The sequence below is a fragment of the Oryzias latipes genome, chromosome 10 (genome assembly GCF_053564925.1).
Source record: "Oryzias latipes strain Hd-rR chromosome 10, Olatipes_Hd-rR_3.1".
Classification (NCBI taxonomy): Eukaryota; Metazoa; Chordata; class Actinopteri; order Beloniformes; family Adrianichthyidae; genus Oryzias; species Oryzias latipes.
In genome coordinates this window covers 30,505,253-30,526,753 of record NC_136246.1, presented here as the reverse complement: position 1 = coordinate 30,526,753, position 21,501 = coordinate 30,505,253, and the positions used below count along the sequence as shown (strand labels likewise).

At 42.1% G+C, this 21,501-nt stretch overlaps 1 protein-coding gene across 2 annotated transcripts in view; it reads left to right on the top strand.

Annotated features, from left to right (window-relative positions):
- Positions 1–13,436, top strand: part of gpc3 (glypican 3) — a 154,414-nt gene extending 140,978 nt beyond the window's left edge. The window contains exons 8-9 of one of the 2 annotated variants that reach the window (XM_078954379.1): positions 11,940–12,163; positions 12,367–12,505. In XM_078954379.1, coding sequence (XP_078810505.1) covers positions 11,940–12,115 — 176 coding nt within the window. In that variant the 3' untranslated portion in view covers positions 12,116–12,163; positions 12,367–12,505. Of the gene's footprint in view, positions 1–11,939 lie in introns of both variants that reach the window. The other variant, XM_078954378.1, reaches the window with a different exon arrangement.
- Positions 13,437–21,501: the final 8,065 nt, after the last annotated feature.

The window sequence follows — 21,501 nt, the reverse complement described above, 5'->3', positions numbered from 1 at the left end:
TCTGGAGCGTTCTCAAACCAGTGCAGGGATAAGACCCTTAAGATCAGCCAGAAGGCAGGAAGAAGAGGCCAGGTTTTTTTTTTTCATTTCATTTCAAGGGATACAAGCGCACTGAGCTGACTGAGTTCTCATGGTCTGCACGAGGGGCCCACCAGCATTCGGCTGGTTTTGTAAGCCCGCGCATTTTTCCGTGTTTCTGAGTGCGCCTCTTGGAAAAGCGTTTGTTTGCTCAAGAGCTTTATTTACATCCACAGGCACTTTTTTGGACGCATTAAATTGATTCCAGGCCCGTTCCTGGGTCGTGTCCATCAGCCCCGCCGCAGTCCACAAACACTCTGCACACAGCGGGACCATTCTCAAGAACCGCTCACTGCCACGGTGACACACACAGAAGCCATTTTGTGGGAATGTTTTAAAGCTTTGGTTGGGGGGGGTGTGAGCATTTTGCATGTTAACCCTCTGCTCTCACCTGCATCTTAAATTCTCCCTCTGTCTTGAATTTTGTTTTCTCTCTCTGGTTTTCAACACATTATGAATCGGATCTGAAACGTCGCGGGAGCTGTGCTGTCAGTAGACTACAAGCTGCTGGAGGAAACCGCAGGCTGACCACAAAAAGGGCTCACAGAGATAGTAAAACAACACGCCAGGAGCGCGCTGCGCACTGTCAGAGCAGCCAAATTGTCACATGCGGCTTCGGTCTCACTTTTCCCTCTGTGTGGGAAAATGTTCCTGTTCACGGTTAGAGCTGCGTTTTAGCCTGCCACCTCGAGATATCTTCAAAGCCGGGATAGTTTCAGAAGCAGAGAGAGAATGGAAACACTTATGTTGGGCGGTTCGCCCACAGGAGATAAGTGCAGCATCTGAAGAATGTCTCCAGTTCTGATAAGGACCAACGCTGTCCACTCTTCTCAGGAACTTAAATAATCACTCCAAAGAAAATTGTGTTGTTTTTTTTCTTTTTTCACTTGTCAAAAAAATAAGTAAATTAAAACAGAATATCCAACAGTGCTGGATGTGATGGATGGTTGCCAAAAACCCACAAGGGGCAACCCCCATAATAAGTCCATAAGCTCCTATTAAACAATACCATGAAGTAAAATCAATACATATTCAATTCATGCATTTACATACTTACTAAAAGAGACATGCCAAATGTTGAAGTACAATTATTAAGAAGAAACCTTTTTAGAGCTTTTTTTAAACAGAGTTTGTGAAAGTTCTTTGGATGAGGAAGGCATGTGGCATTTTATTACTAATATAAAAAGAAAATGACGCTCAATATTGCATTTCTGAGTATTTCTTTATTCAAATGTGGGAATCCGGAGCAGAGGTTAAATAAAAAGCTTCCTGCTCCGCTTCTTTCTGATGCATTAACTTGTAGATAAATAAATCCATCCATGTCTTTGCTGGCATCTGGCTTAAAAATGTACGGCGCCAATATTGCTCGCCGGGCATGTTAGGTTGACGTGTGAGGGGCGGGGCTGTAAGCTATAGTGAGTGGAGACAAATGGGTGACAGGAAGTGGGGTGGGGTTGCTTAGCGGCACAACTCAGAGATGAATTTTTAATGAACTACCGCCGTTCTGCAGAAACTCCTAGAAAGTGACAGTTTTTTTTCTAGGTTTCGGCTAAAAACTGCATTATTAAAAGACAACTGGGAATGCTGTAAAAAAATAGCTCCAAAGATGACCGCAGTGGGTCTTTAAGCGGCACTCTCTGCCAACCTCTGACCCCTGTTCGGCGCTGACCCCTGAGCTCGCTGAGAGGCCGTCTCTGTGCAGAGCTGCCCACCCTGAACAAGCTCCTTCCCCTCAGCGTAGAATCAACTCTTTGTATGTGGGATTTGTTTTTTTTTTTCTTTTTTAACTTCTTTCGCACACTTTTTCCAGCTTCACTGCTTTGCTTTGGGGAGGAATTTACAGCGAACGAGCTGGTTTTGCTCTGGGTGTCATTCTTCCAGCGGCCTCTTCTCCTCCTTTCTATGATCACATTATCTGTTTGCTGGAAATAGAGTCTATAAATACATTGAAGTAAATGTAATTTAGGCGGTGCAGGCAGAGGCCAATGAGTCCAACATGCTTTTCGCTCAACCGCTGAGAACAGCTCCCTTTAATGGTCGGTTAATAAATGGGTCTCGACCTGCATTTATTGCACTGTGATGGGCTGCATTATGAGCCAGAATGTCAGATTTTGGCTAACAAGTAATGTTTTCCCTATTTTCTAAACATTTTTTTGTCCTTTCGGATTCATTAAAAAAAGCCTAACTCAATTATTTCTTTATATCTAAAGCCCTCTGTGGCCTCACTGTCTTGCTTTTTGCCCCCCTTGTGTGGGAGGGTCCCCTCAGCCTAGAATAACAGTGAGTGTTTGGAAGTTAGGAGGCCAGTGCAGCTCAGAGAACGGCGCTGTTGCAAAGGCCAGGGCAGGGCCTCCTCTGGGCGTCCCGTTTGTCTTGGCTCAACATTCCCAGCCTCTCAGAGTGCCCCTGTGGTCAGCCTGTGGGCGTGGAGGCAGACGCTCACATGCCCTCCAGCCCTCGGATAGAGACATCTCACCCCGTTCCGTCAATAAACATTTCTGCACGACAATCCCAACGGCGCAACTTCACCAGCGAGCTAGTCATTGCTGTTTATCAGTCGACCTCCTGGAAAAACCGTGAGCAGTTCTCCAGCTTGAATCACACACAGGCATTTTACTGTTGATTTAAAAAAAGAAAAAAAAGCTCAAACATGTCTTCTGGGTTTTGTTGAGCAGAAGATATTTGAATAGTTTAACCAAGGCAAACAGTCGTGTATTATAAAGCACAATTCCAGAAAATAGGGACATTTTTGTACGTGACTAAGCTTAGCATGCTAATTTAGAGACAAAGTTAAAATATTTTTTGATATTGAACCATAAAATGTTTTAAAAGGTACAGATTATATCAGTTATAGTGCTGAGGATGTGTCCTGGTTTATTGTGAAGCGACCAAATTAGGGTCCATTTTGTCTTTAACATAGGGTTGAACTTTGCCAGAACAGTGAAATACGCTCACCAATCATCTTTTAATCTATTTTCAAAGCGTTCCTAGAGGTCATTTAATGATCAATATGCCATTTTTAGCCAATATCTAAAAACCTGTCGTTTTTATTAGTTTCTGCAGAGCGGCAGGAGTTGATTAGAAATTGGAGGGACTGTTGGTGAGCAGTAATCACTCCCCCTTCCCCATCATCCATGTGTTTACACGTTCTCTCCTGCTAGCTCACAGCCCCTCACACCCCCAACCAAACATTACTGGTGCATGAAAAATGGCGAGCAATGTAACCGCTATCCAGCCGTACAGTTTAGATCCAGATTCCAGCACAGATGAGAAAAACAAAGACGTACACGGATCCAGTCGTCTACAAGTGGATGCATCAGAATGGAGCGGAGCAGGGAGCTTGTGGCTTGCCGTTGTAGCATTTACGTCACAACTACAAATTCTTTCCAACAGCATTTCTCCGCCTGCAGCTTATTTTTAACAATTTAAATGAAGAAATACTCAGAAATGTTATTTACTTTAAAGTTTCTTTATATGTCGTGAGAAAAACGCCACAATAACATGTTAATAAGTCTTTGAATACGGAGCCCGTGTCCTGACATTAAGATATAAAAATATATCTTGTTCCCACAGATTAATATCTTGTTCCCACAGATTATTATCTCGTTCGCACGAAATACTATTCCGTTCCCACAAGTTACTATTCCGTTCCCACAAGATACTATTGCGTTCCCTCAAAATACTATTCCGTTCCCTCGAAAATGATTAACACGTGCGAACGCAATAATTAATCCGTTCGAACGCAATAATTAATCCGTTCGAACGCAATAATTATTCACTTCATAAGTCATTCACGCGGATATGCTCTCTGTACGCCGGCAAAAGCCGCTTTCAGCGGTAACTTCCGTGTCTCTGTGACCCATATTCATTCAAAAAGGAACATGAAAAACAAAAATGATCACTTTATTACTGTCTCAATGAATATAAGAAAAATATCAAAAGATTTATGATAACTAGGCTGCTTTGTCATACGATAGCTCCTGCTAGGCTACTACTAGCGCCGCCGCAGAGCTCTTTGATGTATGCCGGCATTTGGGCAACTGGCTGGTCGGTTGACAGACAGACAGCTGATATTGTAGTTTAGGGTCGAATAGGAATAATAATATTCAGGACTTGTCTTTTATTAACTTTAGCAGTCAGTTGCTTTACATTCGAAGGCTATTAGGCTACATGCTAACTGACTAGCCGATCATTGATCCTGTTATTAATTTACGTCATAGATTTAAAGTTAATAAAAGACAAGTCCTGATTATTAGTAGTAGCCTAGCAGGAGCTATCGTATGACAAAACAGCCTAGTTATCATAAATCTTTTGATATTTTTCTTATGTTCATTGAGACGGTAATAAAGTGATCATTTTTGTTTTTCATGTTCCTTTTTGAACGAATATGGGTCACAGAGACACGGAAGTTACCGCTGAAAGCGGCTTTTGCCGGCGTACAGAGAGCATATCCGCGTGAATGACTTATGACATCAATAATTATTGCATTCGAACGGATTAATTATTGCGTTCGAACGACATAATTATTGCGTTCGCACGAGTTAATCATTTTCGAGGGAACGGAATAGTATTTTGAGGGAACGCAATAGTATCTTGTGGGAACGGAATAGTATCTTGTGGGAACGGAATAGTATTTCGTGCGAACGAGATAATAATCTGTGGGAACAAGATATTAATCTGTGGGAACAAGATATATTTTTATATCTTAATGTCAGGACACGGGCTCCATATTTGAATGCTTTTTAGCTTGATTTTTTTAATTTGATTTTAATCTTTTTCCATATAAAAGAAAAACATTCTTGTACAACGAGGTAATCAAAAGCATAGGAAATAAAATGTAAGTTGTAAAACAGAAAAGTTGCCAGGTCCTGGTGGTGTTGTAGGACCCAATGTGCAGGAGACCTGGTTTGGTGGCAGAAACTTAAACATCAAATGAACAAACTCAAACATGACTATAGAGAAACCAAACTGGTGACAAACAGAACCGAACAGAACAGAAATGCTGATATCCAGACACTTAAACAGGGTAATTAACTGAAATGGAGACAGCTGTGAATCATGATGAACCTGAAACTGGTGTGACTGAGGGACAATTCAAAACAGAACATGACCACAAATTAGCAAACAATTACTACCTTCTCATATTTCTTAAATAAATATAGAGAAGTATAAATCTACACACATACTTATGCGTTTTTCATTTGGCATTTGTCTAGGATTTGTTAAATAAAAACAAAGTGCATGACTTTGGTGAACTTGCAGTTTCAGCCTAAAAGAAAGTTTAAAAGTGCAAACATTAAAACAAAATGATATATCAAAATGATATTCATGTGGTTTTAATCATCCCTAATTGACTGGAGATGGAGAACCATCCATGGGGTACCCCGCCCTCGCCCAACAGTGGCTGGGATATCCCTTTGACCCAAAAAAGGGATTCAGGTTTAGAGGGATGTTTTTTTTTAAGTCAAACTTGATAATCATTCATTCATTTCTATTTGTGTTGTCGTTGTTCTTTCATTACAGATCCTCACTCGCATGTTTTTCACAGCTGTAAAGATGGCTCCTAATCAAAGGACTCCCCTCAACCGCCCCCGCCCTCAGCGCTTTGTTCTTTACATTAAATGATTCATATGTCCCAGATCAATTTAGGCACTGCCGACATGAAACGCGTGACAGGGCGTTTGCTTTATCTCACGCACCGTAATATCTGTTAAGATGCTGAATCTCAAAAGCCTAAAATCAGATACGACCAGCTTACTGATGTTCTGCCCACAGTCTGCCAATGCAGCAGAAATTCAAACCATCTCTCCCGTTTCATGGGAAGCACCTGTGTTTGGAGACTCAACATTCCACTGACTTATCTGAGGAAAAACGGACTTTGTGCAGCACACGTGTACTGAATAAAGGACGCGCACTCGCTAAAGCCGTCAGTAGCCGTGGACTGGCTACTGATGCATGTTGGATCTTCAACCTGGAAAACAGGGGTTGTGTCCAAATTCCCACCCTAACCCCTAACCACTAAAAGACGACATAGTGCAGCACTATGCAGTGCCCTGAAGCCTTTTGAACACCATTCTCACTACTTTTTTTTTTTAAACGGCCAACATGACGTCATCAAATTCACAAAGTTAAAATCTAATTGATATGAGCGTTTTGGGATGATTATTTATGAGTTCACTGTCTTATGGGAATAAAAACGCTGATGGTTTACTAAAAAAAAAATACATTTAAACATTTTCTTTTTGCTAAATTGTTCAGACGCAATGTATTGTGGTCTATATTCTGATCTCATGAGCATCGATGCACACTGGGAAATTTCTAGGGCACTGGATTTTTGAATTGTTGGTTCGGACAGGAATACAAAATGGCGAACACACTGTATAGTGAGTAGGGACGCAATTCGGACACAAACATTATGTTATGCAGAGAAGATATCTGTATGTTTTTTTTTTCTTTTTTTTTCATTCCAAATAAATGGAACAGTGGATCACATTTAGGAGATGGGAAGGGGGGGGGGGGGGGGGGGGCGCTGAGAAATTGCACTCTTCAGAATGTCTCTCTAATACTTGTAACTTTAGATTTTGAGAATATTTTCCCTCCATGTCATGCAGCGTGTGAGTTTCTCAGTACTTTGTGTACTTGTTGAGACAACTGGACGCAGTAAAAAAAAAAAAAAAAGGTCAAGCCTCAGGCGGAGAGCATTTCTCAAAGCAGAGATGCCGTCTGGTTCCTCCTCCCCTCTGTCCCTCGCAGTGCAGACAGACCAAAACAGCCCCCCGTTTGACCTGTCGAGATGATCCAAACAAACATCCTTTTCTCCGCTTTGAGAACTACAAATGTCTGGTTTGGTGTGCTCCATTAAAGAATGCATGAACGTAAGGTTGGAGTGCTGCCATGCTGGTTCCCGTGTCTGCTCGTTCATTGACCTGAGCGTTTTAGTGTGACGACTCAATGGTCAGATTGTCCGCCCTTCTCCTGGGTCGTAACTCAAACCCGTTAGAGCAGCAAGGCCTGCAAGGTCACTCTGGAGAGGTGGCATCCTTTGCTGAGTCTTAAAATGAGTCCGTTAAATGAATGACCAGCAGCAGCAGGAGGAGGAGGAGGAGGAGGAGGAAGGTTCTGTCTGTCCTGCTGGGCCCGTTGCTGTCCCATTAATCACAGTCAGTGCCGTAGTCCGTTTTCATAGCCAGGAGTTCTCCATTTATTTGCCTAATTGTCCCTGTCTGTCCACTGTCTTCACCCGTCCATTAAAGGCTCTGAAAGTAAAAGGAGAACCTGGATTACTTCTGTCTGCGTTTGCGTCTCATCCGTCTGTACTGTGTTCCACACGCGCAGGCACAGGTGCTCATCCTTAAACATGCCAGGATATTATTAGTTCCAGCCGGGCGTAGGAGTGTGTGCGTGTGTGTGTGTTTGGGGGGGGGGGTCTTCTTAATTTACATAGTATTCTGTACCCGTCAGGTTGTTTTTACATCTAATAGAATGCTGCAAAAAGAAAGTAAAAAGACCCTTGATTCTAGAAAAAAAATTGTTTTTTTCTCTCTCTCTTGCAAGACAAACCTTATCAAGAGAGTTTTTCAACAGGAAAATAACCTTAGTTTAAGAAAACAGGCCTTTGGGACTAGAAGTTTCTTTCTTAAAGTAAGAATTCTTAGTAAGAGACTGTTTCTTATCCCATTGCCAATTTCTTTTTTTTTTTTGCTTATATAACATAAACGTATCAACTTCTAAAGACCATCTCGAAAGAAAATCATGTTTTGGGTGTTTTTTAACATGTTCTTGTGGTATTTTTCTAATGATGGAGGACATATGTGAAGAAAATTAAGCTCTAAATTACATTTTTAAGTATTTCTTTGTTCAAATTGTTGTTAATCAGGATCTGACAAAGAAAAAAAATTGTTTTAGCTGTTTATCTTAACTACAATCAGCAGGCCACAAGCTCCCTGCTCCGCACCATTCTGATGATCCACCCGCAGACAGACAGATCCACGAACGTCTTTGTTTTCCTCGTCTGAGCTGGAATCTGGATCACAACTGGACGGCTCCGACATTGCTCATCATATTTGTTGCTGCGGTAATGTTAGCATTGGGTTGTGAGGGGCTGTAAGCTAGAGCGTAAACAGATGCATGATGGGAAATGAGTGCAGGCCTTCTTCCGCTCTGCAGAAACAATGTCCTAGAACTCTAGACGGCCTCCCTTTTTTAGGGTTTCTATCTTTTTCTGCTTCGTGCAGAACTCTGCACCCGTCCCAATCAATCCATCAAGCACACATGGGACGCTTCCCCTCCAAAACCCCCTTTCCAGCGCCCTGCCTCTTATCCACAGCAGGCATAAAAGCTATATCGAGTTGCACCTTGAGCTTAATTGGCTCAGCAGTACAGTGTGCCGCTGTCAACAGTGACAAATCGCTCTTTCAGAGCCCCGGAGAGTGTCTCTGCCCAATCGCCGCGAGCACGCGGGAGGAGGGGAAAAAAAAGGTAATTGTCCGCTGGCTGGAGTTCAAACAATGTCGTAACTGTAAAGAAATTCATAGGGTGATGCCGTTGAGCTTTGGAGCTTCATTTATTTGCCTCATTCTTCTTTTTAAGAGTGTGCCTGGCAGCATGTGGGCCTGAGGGTAATAGACATGCTGCAAGGGCCTCATTCTCCATGTTTTAGGTCAGGCTCATCAGAGATTTTTTTTTTTTTTCTCTGTCGTAGTATCAGATCAGCCCTTTTGCTCCCACTCTATCTGTCCCAGTACACTACACAGAAAAAATGAGGCTCCAAATCGAATCAGGAACAAGCTGTTATTTTTAGGAGGTCAGATGTAAGGCTGTGTGTTTTGCGTGTGAGGGCACAGAAGTATCCGTGTAGACTGTTTAGATTGTGTAGAGGGAGGTCTCTCAGAAGGTCACCAACTATTGCGTTTACTCTGCATCTGACTCGTCCAGGGATTCCACAGCTCATATTTGGCTTCCTCATGCCGTGATGCTCCACTGCAGATCTCCTCCCGGCTTATTTAACTGTCAAAGTATGTTTTACACTGAAACTTCTGGGAGAAATTCTGCTGGAGATCCGTGTGGGAACAGCTTTGGAAGAAGAAGGGTGAGAAAGCAGTAATTAAGAGCAGACTGGCGGATGACTATTAAGTCTCTGCAGCAAACAGAACAGATGGAAAGGAAGGAAGTGAGACGGGAAAAGAAAAAAAGACCACAACAGTTCACTTTCGGCCGGATCATTACTGAACAAAACCTTAACCTTTTGATTCTCCATACTTGGATCATTGAACCCCCCCTGTTGAACAAATGTAATACTGGCTTTGCTTAAATGCATCAAAATAAAAGCCTAAATTCTATTTTCACTGAGTGCTTGCACACAAGCATCCCACAAGCCTAATTATCTCCGCTCAAGCCCTTAAAACCAGGGCCTGATGCAGGGATGCCAGATTAGCAGTGTGATCTTTACAAAAGATCTGCAAACAGAAAAAGGTCAACGTTTTTGATTTTTTTACAGAAATCTTGAATTATTTATGGGCACAGATTTTGATTGGTGTTATATTACGTCCGTCGCGTCGAATAACTTCCATATCCTGCTTACGTTAAACATTAAAGCTTGGTGACATCTTCTGCTCCACTGTCTATTTCATGATGGTTGGTGACAACCAATATGATGCTTGGAAAGCATCTGTAAGGGTTTTTTTTTGTCATTCAGTCCCCATATTACGGTTCCACAACAAGACTTGCACCTTGCAACTGTATTTATAGATGCAAAAAATGCAGAAGTGAAAATACCAGCAAAGCTAGGGCTTAAAGGGGGACTTGGAAGCCTTTTAAGTTTATAGTTCTCTATAAAAAGCTTAGCTTTAAAAATGTAATTTCCCAGCTTCCATTGTTCTGCTTTGTGTGATATAGTATGATCTTGCTTTAGTAATTAATAAAGATTATTTGTAATTCTACTGAGTTGAATAAGCAGAGAAAATATTTACTTTGGTGGGCTAACTGCTTTTCTCCTGCTCATACTCAAAAACATAAATACTGCTTTTCAAAACCAGCACATGTAAAAAGATAATTAAGAGCCAATAACTGTTCAAGTTTATCAAACAATATTTTTGGAAAATGTCGGGTCTAAGAAAAACCCTCCCACTTCCAGCAATGCAAAGGGGGGATATGAGCGTCAGGCGCGGCCCGCCGGCTTGCCAGCAGTGCGTTTAAGGCGTTGCAGCGCAATCTGGGCATGGAAAAGAAAAAGGATGCATCACTCCAACCAATCAGCTCATGACGTGTTGATGATGTCATCAGTGGGTGGAGTCCAAAACATAGAAGGGAATCTGATCATTCTCCTCCTGAACTCTTATTTTCATTAATTCATTCATCATTCATTCAGTCATTTTCTTAACCGTTTGTCCCTTTCGGGGTCACGGGGCTGCTGGAGCCTATCCCGGCCACCTGTGGGCGAGGCAGGGGACAACCTGGACAGGTCGCCAGTCTGTCGCAGGGTAGAATGTCCACAAACACACAGCCATTCACTCTCACATTCACACCTATTTTCATTAAGACAAGAATAAATGAAAAAGCAGCGTTTTATTCAAATTGTATTCTTGTGTTTATTTTTTCCTTCCTCTGACTGAAAGGGGACAACGGGTCGTCAAACTGGGTCACAGAGAGACGGAGGTCCCGCTGAGAGCGGCCGTCATTCAGACGCAGCTCCTGCAGCAGACGGTGAAGCTCACCGCACCGGGAGAGTCTCTGAATGACGTCCTGAACCCAGACATGGAGACGCCATTACAGATGTTCAAAATGATCTCCCAACAGTAGCTCCTCCCACACGCATCTGGAGCATCGCGTTCATAAACCCGTGTTTGGACAAGCGTCCAGCAGCGACTTCATTTGGTGTGAACACAGCAAAGTGGAAAGACGCAGAAAACAATTATTTTAAAAAAAAAAGTTTTAATACTAATCTAAAACTCTAAATAAAAGTATTCTGATGTGTCTGTAAAACTATTTAGCCAATATCAAAACTAGCTAGCAAGCTTGTCATAACTTTCAAGTAGTGATAACCTCCTCCTGTTAAGTGCCTCTGTTTTCATTGAAGGTACATTTAGAGACAGAAACATAAGATTTCTTAGTTTTGGAATGTCCGTTTTTTGCAAAAGTCTAAACAATATTACAATGTAAGCGATTAGTTACATTTCAGCTCTCAGAATCATAGTTTACATAGTTTGTGAAGCCAGAAGATCTCCAAACATTCTGGCTTTGAACACCATCTATCAATAACTCTTGAACAACCTCTCTGTAGTGAATAAAACATCCCTTGGATTCACAAGAATCCCCCCAAAAAAGACAAAGTTTTTTGCGGTTTTCCCCAAGTTTTATCAAAACACTGGCAACATCACTTTCACAAAAGGGTAGCAGTGAAAGCTTGTGTGGAATGTCATAAAAAACAAACTCTCCCCTTCTTGTCCAACCAGACCCAGACGGCAAACAGAAGTCAGAGATTTGGGTTGCTGTGGATTTGGAGACATGACTTCATGCCGCCTAGGTGGTTTTTATTTTTATTTTTGGTGCAACTTTCCATACAAATTCACATATCAGCACTCTCCCTGAGTAAAATATGTGTCTGCATTTCAGTGTAAAAACAATAACAAGCCAGCATCTGGTTATAAGAGTGGTTCTGCCGTCTTCCTGATCTCGCCTTGTTTGCACAGCTGTGGAAGATGTCAGGCAAAAACAAGACATGTGTTTTTCAGCTTTTGTCCGAATGTTTGTTCTAATTGTATCCGTCTTTTCTCCCCCTCCTCTCCTCTCATATTTTTCATTCCTTCGCCTCCCCGTCTTCCATCCGTCTACGTCATCTCCCGCTCTGTCTGGCTTCCTCGCAGACCTTTCAGATAACCTGGCCATGGACGACTTTGCCTTCCAGGAGCAGCTGTTGACCCCTCGACTTGCAACCGGCGGAGTCGGAGGCGTCTCCTCGCCGGCGGCTTCGCTCCAGAGGAGCTGCCTGGTCTCTGTTCACTTTGTGACGGTGGCTCTGCTTCTGATTTCTCACCACTGACCCATCCGACAGCTCCTTCCACGACACAAACTATGTGGAAAACTCCTGGTATGAAGCTGAGTGGCTCATCAGAAGACGTACGAAAGCATTTAGTTTCTCCTGATTTGTCTCAAACAGAACTCGTTTGATTCAGATTTAGCGGATGAAAACTGTCTCGATCGAAGAGTTTCAATTTGTAAATAATTCAATTAACTGTGTCTTCTTGTCTCACCTGCTGACTTCCTCTTTAAAACAGATCCTCTTTTTTTTAGCTATCTAGAGATGGGCCTTCCACGTGGTGATGTGTTTTACGTCCACACTGAGTTATGGCCCTGCAGGAGCAAGCAGGACGAGGCAGATGTGGCCCTTTCCCCCATGACAGTAAATGATGGCCACCAGCGTGAAACCTGCAAAGTTTTAGTGAGAGCTTCGATCATGACGCTTTATGTGAGACTGAATTCCTGATATCTTAAAGATCCACTCTGATTTTAAAATAAAAAAATTAGGGTTTGGGTGTTTTTAACATGTTTTCGTGGCATTTTTCTCATGATGGAGGACATGTGTATTTCTTTATTCAAATCGTGGTGATTCAGGAGCAAAAATGAAAATGCAGTTTGAAAAAGCTTTTAGGAGTAACAAGCCACAAGCTCCCTGCTCCGCTCCATGCCGATGCATCCACTTGTAGGAGATTAGATCCGTGAACGTCTTTGTTTTCCTCATTCGAGCTCAAATCTGTCCGGCTCCAATATTGCTCCCCTTTTTTGTGGCATTGCTAATGTCAGATTGGGGTTGTGAGGGGCTGTAAGCTAGCGGTGAACAGGTGGATGATTAGAAATGAGGGCAAATTTCTATGAACTCCTGCCGCTCTGCAGAATCTATTTCCAAGAAAACAACACAGGTTTGTAGATTTTGGCTTTAGAAATCGGCATGATTAAAAGAACACTGGGAAGACTTTTCAAATAGATCAAAAGATAATCAGAGTGGGTCTTTAAGATGTTTAAAAGCCGACCATCAACACGACAAACGTTCAAATGTACATTTTTTTCTGTGTTGGTGCCACGTTTACAAAATGTATTTGCAATTATCATGTGAATTGAACTACTGACAAACTACTGTGATGAGTAAATGCATATTTCTAGCTTTCCATTTACCCCTACTCATAAACCATTCAGTTACACAAAGTATAAATATGTATAAAGCATTCGTAAATAAACTTTGTCATGTTAGTTTGCGTTGGACTCGTACATTTTTCAAATCTGAGCTTGGATTGAAGAGTCTAAATGTCCTAGTTGAACCACATTTTTTTTTTTTTTTTATTAAACTTGGTTTTTGTAAAAGTAAAGTCCAGCTCGTTTGTTGTTTACTTTGGAGCATGTGTGGATATTATTTAAAATGCCTGTCTGATGCGTCAGATTTAGAGAAAACTAGGTGGGTTGCTTTCAGAATTTTGTCACAGAGTGTTCATGTTGAGAATCAGAAATCCCGACACCAAAAAACGAATGGGTTTTTGTGTGTTTCATTTTAAAAACACCATACTATCTGAACTACATTAAAAAACAGTTTTACTTACATTTTCATCTAGCTTACCTTCTTCCGTTGCATACATTCAATCCATTTTATTTCATGTCAGTTTTTATGGTTGATTTTCACACAAAGTTCAAAAAGCTTTAAAGAATGAATAAGTTAAAAAAAAACTGTACATCTGATCAATTTAAAAAAGCATTTAAAAATGTTGCTTTTGTAATTTTTGCCATGCTTAAAGAATCTTTTATTAATGATTTCTTAATCTTTGTCAAGAATGATACTAAGATTGACTTAAAAATTGGGGGGGCAAATTGCTTTCTGGGGGCAGCTAACACCCCCCCCCCCCCCCCCACTTCACTTATGCCATTCCATTTTGAGCTGTAACCCTTAATTTTATCAACTTATTTATTTTATTTTTTTAAATCCAGAAATATGTGTTGAATAAAACAGCCATTTAATAATTATTCTATAGAAAAGCACAAAAGGATACATGAAAGGATGGATGTGAAGATAAAATCCCATCGAGACAACTGTTGTTGTGATTTTGGGGCTATACAAATAAAACTGAATTGAATTGAATAAAAAACGCTCCTGGAATATTTCCATTTATTGAGGGCATAATCAGGAGCAGCGAATTAAAGATTTATTACATGCACTTTCTTTTTTCAATCATTTATGTATGTCTTTTTTTTTATGAAGTCTTTGAAAACATGAATGAAAAACATCTTCAAACGTTTCTTGCGGTTTAAAAAAAACGTTTTGTTTTTTTACAGAAACGGGAAAATTGTGTGTTCTCATCATGAGCATGCTGCAGAAGAGGCCGAAATTAAAAACGGAGCAGTTAAAAAGTAACCTTAAAACTGTTTAATTGATGTAAAAGTTGGGTTAAAAAGAGGGTTGGGGTTGCTATTTTGTTTTATACTTTGATTTTTTCTAAAGAGAATGAAGTGGAAAGCCCCTGGTGGTGACTGGATGAACAGCACCGAGCTTTAGTTGCTGAACAAGCTTCAGTTCGGAAGTCAGGAACCTGCTTCTCGGATCTGATTGGTGAGAAAAACAGGCTCACAAACCAAGGCAGAGTAAAAAACTGAGCATTCATAAAACAGGCCTTCCTTTTGTCTTCCCCGTTTCTCTTACAGGCTCTGCAATCCCCATGTTTTATTTATGTCAACGTCCATTATGTCACCTCATACCGCGAGGCTCCAGCTGGCATGTGCATCATCCAGCAGTAAAACACAAAAAGCCAGCATGTGCGTCTGAGTTGAATCCTTTAAGATGAGGATCTCATTCCCTTCCCTGACATCTATTTTCTCAAAAGGGTTACAGTTATGAGATCTGTAGTTTTTATGTCCTCCTACACATTTCCAACTTCCTGTGCTGTATTTTAGCCATTCTTTCAGAGAATCTTTAGACCCACTCTTATGACAAATGTGATTGGATATTTGGTGTTTTTAACGTGTTCTAGTGGCATTTTTTCTCACGACAGAGGACATATGCAAAGAAAGTTAAACTTAAAAATGCCTTTCTGACTATTTTTTCTAAACACTGCGCATCAGACAAAAAATACCGTTTGAAAAAGCTTGCAGCTGTGACATAGAATTACAACGTCAAGCTACAAGTTACCCGCTCAGCTCCATTCCAATGCATCCACTGATAGACAACTGGATCCGTGTACGTCTTGGTTTTCCTTATCCAAGCTGTCTCAAAACTCCACGGCTGGATAGCTCCAATATTGTTCGCCATTGTTGTTGCACCGCCGATGTTACTTTGGGGTTGTGAGGGGCTTCAAACTCCTGCTGCTCTGCAGAAACCATGTCCTTGAAGACTAGAGTTGTTTTCGTTTTTGGCAAAAAAGGACATGAGTAAATGATAATTGAAAACGCTTTTAAAAAAAGATCAAAAGGTGATTGAAGTGGGTCATTAAGAAAATGGATTTAGTAAAATACGACCAGCTATCATTGGTGGATTTAAAATTCCATTTGTTGTGTACTTTGACGGGAATCCAGAAGCATAAATGGAGTTGAAGCTTGATCTGCTTCATCCTGACTCTGTGTGTGTTTGTGTCAGCTGATCACATTGTTCAGCTGTTGGCAGCAAACCTAAACCTTTGCTGTGTTGCTCCGCGCCTGTCATTGCTCTGATACAAATATTTATGAATCCCAGATAGCGACTTTAGGGAAAGGAGAACAATGGGTAAATAAATCAAAGTTGTTTTGAAACTTTGGTGTTGAAAGTAACAGTGCGTGACTCAACACAAAAGCAAACAGAGAAAAACTGGTTTCAAAAGGAAAATTCGTCACCTCAGACCCTTTCCAGTGAAAGAAACCTCGCTGCGTGTCTTAATCTGTCTTGGAGGACTGACGTCTAATCATTTAGACCTTAAATTATGCTGAATTTCCCACCCGACTCCACCAATGGTGGCGCTGAGGTGGGAAAATGTGGTTTTGTTTTTGCTGTAAATATATTAAACTGTAATGTTTGTCTGCATGTAAGGACAAGCAGAGGCTGTTTTTATGGCCTCCTGCTACTTCTACTTGTTGATTTTTCTCCCAAAATGTGAGATGTTTCCTCTGACAGACAATGTGTATGTATGAACAGATCATGTATTGGGCTGATTTGAAGCCTTTTCTTTTTTCTCATCTCAGCTGTCATAGCCATCTAGGCTGAATATGATCTTGCAGAGCTCGGGCCTTTTCCAAAGCCAGGCAAAAAGAAAGAAAAACAAGCCTGACAGATGTAGGAACTTGCTCAGACAGGCTGGTCCACACCCCAAGATTTGACAGTCATTAAAAAATCAAACGGCTATTTTTCCCAAAAATATATTTTTCAATACGTATTAAGTTGAGAAAAGTTCATTCTGAACATGGTTGTCTTATATATCAGACCTATCATCAGAGAAAAAGAGGGTTCAGACACCAGATTGTAATAATGTTTAGTTTCATTGTAAAATTTAGGCTTTTCTTTTTTTTTATTTTGTCTTTTTTAACTTGTCCTGTCCAACAGCTGGGCAGACAGATGAGAGCTGAAGGCCTCTTGTGTTGGACATATTTTACTTTAACAACAGGGGTTATGAATCTACTGACAAACCAGAGGTATGTCTGAATAAACCCCTTTTATAATCGAGGCCAAATTTTATTCATTTTAATCATATTTGAAAATCTCTTGTATTGGACCGGACGGAAAAGGAAAGGAGGGAAGGATGGACATTAAAGAGGGGGGGATGGGAGGGTGATTATAGAAAGGGAGGGGGGGTAAAAACCATGAAGCAGCATAAAGCAACAAGTTGCTGGATGGTTTTAATCATTACAGTGAAGTTCAGATGTAATACAAGTCTATAAGGGCGGGGCCTGTCCACACACACACCCAAATGCCACAAACACACCTGTTGGCTCCAAAAGTGTTCACATGTCAACATGTACACAATGCAGATAATGTTCACAAACGCATACTTATGCATTCAAACCAACTAGTGTGAAATATTTCATTCAATCCTGCAAACTATTAGTGCAAAGGTGAGCTAACACCTGTGCTCAAGTGAGTGTTTATGTTCTTCTAAAAGGGATGATGGAATGTGAAAAGAAGGAGGGAGAGTCCCCAGCCATCCCCACACCAAGACCCCCACTGCAGCAGCAGCGGCAGACAGAACCCCCCCAACACCCGCACGGCAGCAGATAGAGAACAACCGCCCCCCTGGGCGATCACATCCGCCACCCAGGCCAGGGCCAGCAGGACCGCCACGGGGGCCCCCAGAGACAGAGAGCAGGGAGGCATGGGGGGGACAGAGAGTTCAAGCTCCAGCCCAACCAAGAAAGCAGCCCCCCCACCGCACCGGGAGGGCCCAACGCGGGACCCTGCCCCAGAAGAGCGCCCACAGCCCCAGACGAGCACCTCACCACCACCCAAGACTTCTGAGCATCCTCCCACCCCAACCCCAGGTACGAGCCAGGACCCCCCAGGGGAGACCTGCCCCGCACTCCAGGCAGCCGCCCACCCGGCCCACGGTTGGTCCAGGAGAGAGCAAGGCAGGGGCCAGCCATCCCCGCCCAGGAGGAGGACACCCAGGGGAAGAGGGGAAAATGTAGGCTTTTCTTTTGAACTGAAGGTGCAACAAAGACTTCATCTTAGACAGAATGCCAAAAGGTAAGCAGAAAGGTCGCCCTATGGTGCCTTTCTGTATGGGAGACAATACAGAGACAGGTATTGTACCTCTATTGTCTCACATGCAGAAGTGTCTTGGTGTCAGTTCCAGGCCTTCTGTTAGACTTTAGTACGTTTTTACTCTGACCTGTGGTTCCTTGTTAAGTTCTCTCCATTTAATATATGTGAAAGTTCCCCCAAATTCCAGAGAGCCAGCAATTTATATCTAAAAACTGCTCTCAGCATGAATCCAAAGAAGTGCGGACTCTGTAAAGACTCTATAAAACGTTTCATAAGTGAGCCTAACAGTCTGAGGACGGGAAGCTAGCAGCTCTAGCCGCTAGTCCTTCTTTGACTTTTGTTTTCGTCTTCCTGTTTGTTTCGTGTCTCAAATGAGATAACTGCTGGATTTTCTTGTCAATTTGGTCCCCTCTCATGAGTGCATTGTGAAAGTAGGTCAAAGCTATAAACAAGGAGGTCATTTTTTGAGATTATTCAAGCCAAGAACAGGCCTCCTTGAAATTAACCAAACATTTTTAAAATTCAACAGATTTGTCTTTAAATGAGCAAAAGAAAATAAATCCGAGAATTCTTATTTTAAGTAAACAATTCTAATAACTAAGACATATTTTCTTAAACTAAGATTGCTTTCCTGTTGAAAAGCTGTCTTATTAAGACTTTTTCTAAAATAGGACTTTTTAAAAAAAACAACTTTTTTTGAGATTTCATTTTGCAGAGTGAAGTTGAAAACAGCTGCCGATCAATATCAATGTTATAACAGCAGTAATGCAAGTAATCAACGTGATTAAAAAAATAACAGAACAAGTGCAGCCAGGAACTGCTTCAAAATCCTTCTATTGAAGCAAGAGTCAGTCTCTTCTGATTAGTTTGAACTGAAACAATACCAGCAACCCCTCCCAGAGAGAAAAATGGGAGTCAGGCTGTCTGGATTAAGTGGCAGAAAGTTGGCTTTTGTTATGCTGGTTTTTCACAAGTGTTCTTCTCTGAACGAACTCGTTATCTGAGGTTACACCGCATTAAAACAAAGGTCAGTGTCTCAAACGGTGGATGTTTTTAGGAGTTTGCGGGAAAAAGAGAAAACGGTGCAGTGTTACCATGAAGGGGATGCACACCGATGCAAGTAAATGTGTTACTTTACATTCCTTTCACCCTCTAATCCACTTCAAAGTCCTTCACGAATCGTGTAATTTATGCTTTTCTGGGCTGCCTTGTCTTTGGATCAGAGAGAATCATGCATGGATGTGTGTGTTTCTCTCAGATGATGAACTTCTGTTCTCACAAGTTCTCCGTTCTGCTTCTTGCCTGATAAGTTTCTCATCTCGATTCACGGGCGGCAGACGCTCCTCCACACCCTGCTCATAAACCAAGCCTCGTTAGTCCTAATTGTTTGCGTTTCGTCTCCGTTTTTGAAAGCCTGTATGTTTTCTTTAACGGGGTCAATTGCTCGCAGCTCCACACACAGCATGCCTGTCGCTGCGGACACGCTTCAAACCCCTGCGTCTGTACCCCCGGTGCTCTGCTGCAACTTTTCACACCCAAACGCCCTCTGCTTAGCAGATCCAGATAAAAACATCATCCAGCTGTGCTTTTCTCTCTTAAGCCGGACTCCAACTTTAAAGATGGAAAGGAAGACAGATTATAGGGAGATGAGCAAACCCTGGCTGCAGCCAGGGAGGCAGATAACACTCTGAATGCAAATGCGGTGCTGGAGAACAGGCAAACAGGCCCATTGAAATGCAGGGCTTGCATGTTTTCTTAGGGTAATACTCAAGCAATGGTAGAAAAGCCCACATTATGAGAGGGAAAGGTCAATTTGGTGTTAGTCAGCAGGAGCATTTAGAACCGCTGACTCCATAAACCTGCATTTTTTTATCTGCCTTTTTGCTCCCTTATGAATATGTGTTTTTATTGTCACTCAAAAATGTTGCCCCATGGGATATGGAAGGGTCGTCAAGCAGTCCATATGTATTAAAATAACCATGTAATTCAGGTGCTTGAGTCTGAATGGCTTCTCCAGTCCAGTCCAATTTTTTTTAACCAAGCTGGAGTTGAAATTCCCGTGCCACAAGGGGGGGAGAGCCCAAAACATGTCATGTCATTCAGAACTCATTCACATCTAATTACCATGGCGCTAGACCATTTTCTCTCCCTTTGTTGGCCCATTGAGAGCAGCTCCAGGCCCACGCTCTCCCATGCGCGCTGCTCCAGCATCCACCTCCTGCTCCTCAGCAACCTCTGGCTTCCCCTGCTGCTACAGCAGCGGCGGCGGCGGCGGCGATGGCGGCGGCACTCACGTAATGAATGGAGCTACCTCAGGAATGCGGACACAAAGGGAGGAATGTCATTTTACCAAGTTCTACCCCCACACCCCACACCCCCACACACACTCGCCCACCTCCAGGCTAACGGACACACACAAGCACCCCACAAGGGCAGACACGGGTAAAAAGACTTTTAAATGAAGGAATCCAAACTGTGTCAAATCATGAACCTTCAGCGACTGAATTTGGGTGACAGCTTATGGTGACTCAATAGATTGTTGATTTTGAAGAACCATCAGGATTTCTGAGCAGAAAGTGTTCATATTTAAAACATCTTGGTGTTATTGTCCACACCAATCAATCAATGTTTTTTGTAAGGCTTTCAGCAGCAAGGTCCAGGGACACGCTCATTTTGTTGTCTTAGCATCATTGACTGTATGTGAGAACCGGACTGATTGACACCACCATCCCGCCCCTTCATGTTCCAAACAGGAAGTACCCGTTGGCTCCAAGAAACCAAAATCCCATAGACTTCTATAGAGCAACAAACATCTTTTACTCTGTCATTTTATTTGTCAGAATAAACGTTCTTGATCTACTACCGTCTTTTAACATGTTATTGCTTTTTTTATAAACTAAAAAAGTCATAAACTGACCAATCAGATGCTTCAATAAAAGTATGTGGCGTCTGCTTGCCCTCACGTCCAAGGTTCAAAATGTTGGACTGACAGGTTTTCTTCCAAGCGGTAGGGGTGTGGCCTTCCAACAAGCTCACTCCTGATAGAAACGTTGATTTATTTGAACCAATCACTGCTTAATCTCTGGTTCCAACATGGCTGCATCCTTGTAGCAAAGAACTAATGACTGGATTTCTTTTTTTTCCCGGTTGGCATGGAAGTAAGCCGTTGTTTATGTGTGACATCACTCTCACTCTGTCCAGCACAGCAGCCGAAGGGTGAATGCTACGTATTGACTGTAGTACTTACGGCTGCTGTGCTGCAATGTCAGGCTTTACCAGGACTTAAAAAGATGTGTAAGAAGTGTTCTTGGCTGTGAAGGACAGCAAAGTCATTTCTCATCTCCAAAAGTTGTTTACAGTAGGCTGCAGTGGATGCAGTTTGTTTTTTGCAGGAACAAGAAACAAGTCTTTTAAGAAACGTCCCCAACTTAACACAGAAGTTCAAATGAATCTCCGTTTAGCAGACTCTGAAGCAGAGAAAAGCAGCCTAGAGCTGATACCCAACACTTTGAAATCAACGGAAACCGGCTGATTCTCGGTTAGTCATATGAGCAAAGCCACATTTTTGGGATTCTGTTAATTGCATAAAAGGTCAAAGGGTTACAATTGTTCAAAGTGCGTGTTATGTTGCTGTCTGTGTAAAAGTGTTAAAAGACTAAGTCAAGTCTAAACTTAGTCTCAGAGAGGCCAATGGGGTAAAAAACAAGTCTAGACTTAGTCTAGAT